Source organism: Arvicola amphibius, chromosome 1 (genome assembly GCF_903992535.2).
Source record: "Arvicola amphibius chromosome 1, mArvAmp1.2, whole genome shotgun sequence".
NCBI classification, from domain to species: Eukaryota; Metazoa; Chordata; class Mammalia; order Rodentia; family Cricetidae; genus Arvicola; species Arvicola amphibius.
The window spans coordinates 133,369,829-133,372,129 of record NC_052047.1 but is presented as its reverse complement, the minus strand read 5'-3'; the positions used below and the strand labels follow the sequence as shown (position 1 = coordinate 133,372,129).

The following is a 2,301-nucleotide window of genomic DNA, read 5'->3' as shown; positions in this document are numbered from 1 at the left end:
TCAGAATTAGTGTCAATTCCGATCCAGTGTCTGTAAGACCCCAGATTGTTTCCTTTCCCCCAATGGTACAGTTACCCTTAAACGCCCATAGGTCTCTATGGGAGGGAGAAAGACTGGAGAAAGGCTAACTATAAAACTCTTAGGTTCCCCCTTCCTCGGGGGAACCTGACAGTCCCTTCATTCAAGGGGTCTGCACACTGGCTCAAGTCTGGAAATTGGTTCACAGGTCCAGATTCTCTTTGCCATGGCCCAGAAGAGTAATTTTTGTTTAAGAATTTTTCCACTGATACAGATCAAACAGTTCAGTAGGCTTCTTATCTATTTCATATCTGGATATACCATGATTGATTAGCCAGTACCGAAAGTCCATATAAGTCATGCCACCACAAAACTCACTGTGCCTATGCAGCCCATTATGGGTCAGGCCATTACACACACAGCTTTGTCTGTGCTGCCATTACAATAACTATCACCTTGTCTTTGGCAAGTCAGCGCTGCCACAGGGCCCCACTACATCAGGGCCCAATGAAACCATGCACATTGTTCCTGTTTCTTTAAATCATCTCAGGTCACTTAGAACCCCCAAGAAATGCAATGTCAATGTGGGACAAATCACTGTCACACCATATTGTTTCTGGAACGGTGACAAGAAAGAGCCTGCACGTGCTCAGCACAAAGTTCTATGTCAAATTTTTTTTAACTTAACCAAACTCCACTATTTTATTGGTGTATTTAATTGGTGTTAAAAAGTAGGGAAATCATTTATGATTATATCTGATTATGTCTGCTTGTCTGTGTGGGAAGGAGGCACATGCGGAGGTCAGGCAACAAAGAGGTCTTCCCTTCCCTGAAATCAAATTCAGGCTGTCAGGCTTTGTGGCAAGGGCCTTATCACCAGCATGATTATGATTAGTTTAATAAAGAATAATAAAAGCCAAATTGCTGCCAGTTGTTAGTTCTTCTTTAAAGATTTTTTAAGGGTTCAAAAAATTCATTTAGGGACTTTTGTCTGAATAAAGGATTCTGCAGCCTTTCCCAAAAATGCTCCTAAAAAGTCTAAGTGTTGTATGAGACACTGAATAGGCCTCTCTTCTATGTCTGTGATTTGTAACTTCCGAGCGCTCAACATTTTCACTTCTGAGTAAGAGAAAAGGCATTCTGATCCATCAGCTCCCCTACTCGTTCCTGGAGGACATTAACCAGCTCAGCAATGACAAAGACGTGTGTGTCATCAATATCTTGAATGATGAACTTCTTCCCCAAGGCATTGGACTCATCCAAGTACAGCAAGAACTGCTTCATGGCAGGATCGCATTCTATGAGCACTCCTTTCAAAACATTGACCATCTTTTCCCAGGAAGATGGTGCAGATGACCTCAAGAATGTTCTCCAAGCGGCTCAGAGCCTGTAGCCTTCCTACGCCTACACGTATAGTGTCAAATATTTTTGAGTCACGCTTAGTTGACTCTTTAGAGGCAGAAGGCCAACTGCATATACATGCATATATTCATACAGGTAACTTTTTTTTAAAAAAAGATTTATTTATTTATTATATATAAAACATTCTGCCTCCATGTATGCCTACATGCCAGAAGAGGGCACCAGATCTCATTATAGATGATTGTGAGCCACCATGTGGTTGCTGGGAATTGAACTCACGACCTCTGGAAGAGCAGCCAGTGCTCTTAACCACTGAGCCATCTCTCCAGCCCCTACAGGTAACTTCTTAATGAAAAGAAAAGCAACCTTTGCAGATACTATGAAACTATGGTTTCATCTTTCTATACCGTCATCGGGGTCATTCTCTCTTCCTGACTTTGTCTCAGTGTGTCCCAGACCTCTGCGTTTCCTTCCACCTGCATTCATTAACCAGAGCAGACAACAATCTGAGTACGTACTACCTTTATAGGTAAACAGTGTGGGCAGGGACATGGAGCATGCTCCACTCTCACTGTTCCAAGCAGTGTAATGGCCCAAATCTCCTGCAATCTACATAATTATTACAGCATAAATTCCTGCTATAATTTTAAAGCACATCAATCATGGAGTAGTTTAATATATTGCTCAGAACAGGGAGAAAGCTGATGATTTTCAAGATGTCTATGATAACGTGTTTACTAATCCAGCAGCTTTTGATAACAGTGGTTGTCTCGCAGTTAAAAATTGTCATGCTGGTTCTTGCAATAGGTGTCCGAAGAACCTTTGTAAAAATGCAGTTTTACTAGAATTTATAGATAAACAGTTGAGAAGGGAGTGAGATATATACAGGATTGTTTATATAGGAGATTGTGGAAATGATGT

The 2,301-nt window shown here is 41.3% G+C and overlaps 1 protein-coding gene across 1 annotated transcript; it reads right to left on the bottom strand.

Moving 5' to 3' along the window:
• Positions 1–1,131: 1,131 nt before the first annotated feature.
• Positions 1,132–1,386, bottom strand: LOC119808989 (general transcription factor IIH subunit 5). The gene has a single exon (XM_038321606.1). It carries the CDS (start codon positions 1,345–1,347, stop codon positions 1,132–1,134), a length of 216 nt encoding a protein of 71 aa, XP_038177534.1. The 5' UTR covers positions 1,348–1,386.
• Between the last annotated feature and the right edge of the window lie 915 nt (positions 1,387–2,301).

What these genes read in the sequence shown, in the direction of transcription:
- LOC119808989 (XM_038321606.1), bottom strand. Translation starts at nt 1,347, where the DNA reads ATGGTCAATGTTTTGAAAGGAGTGCTCATAGAATGCGATCCTGCCATG.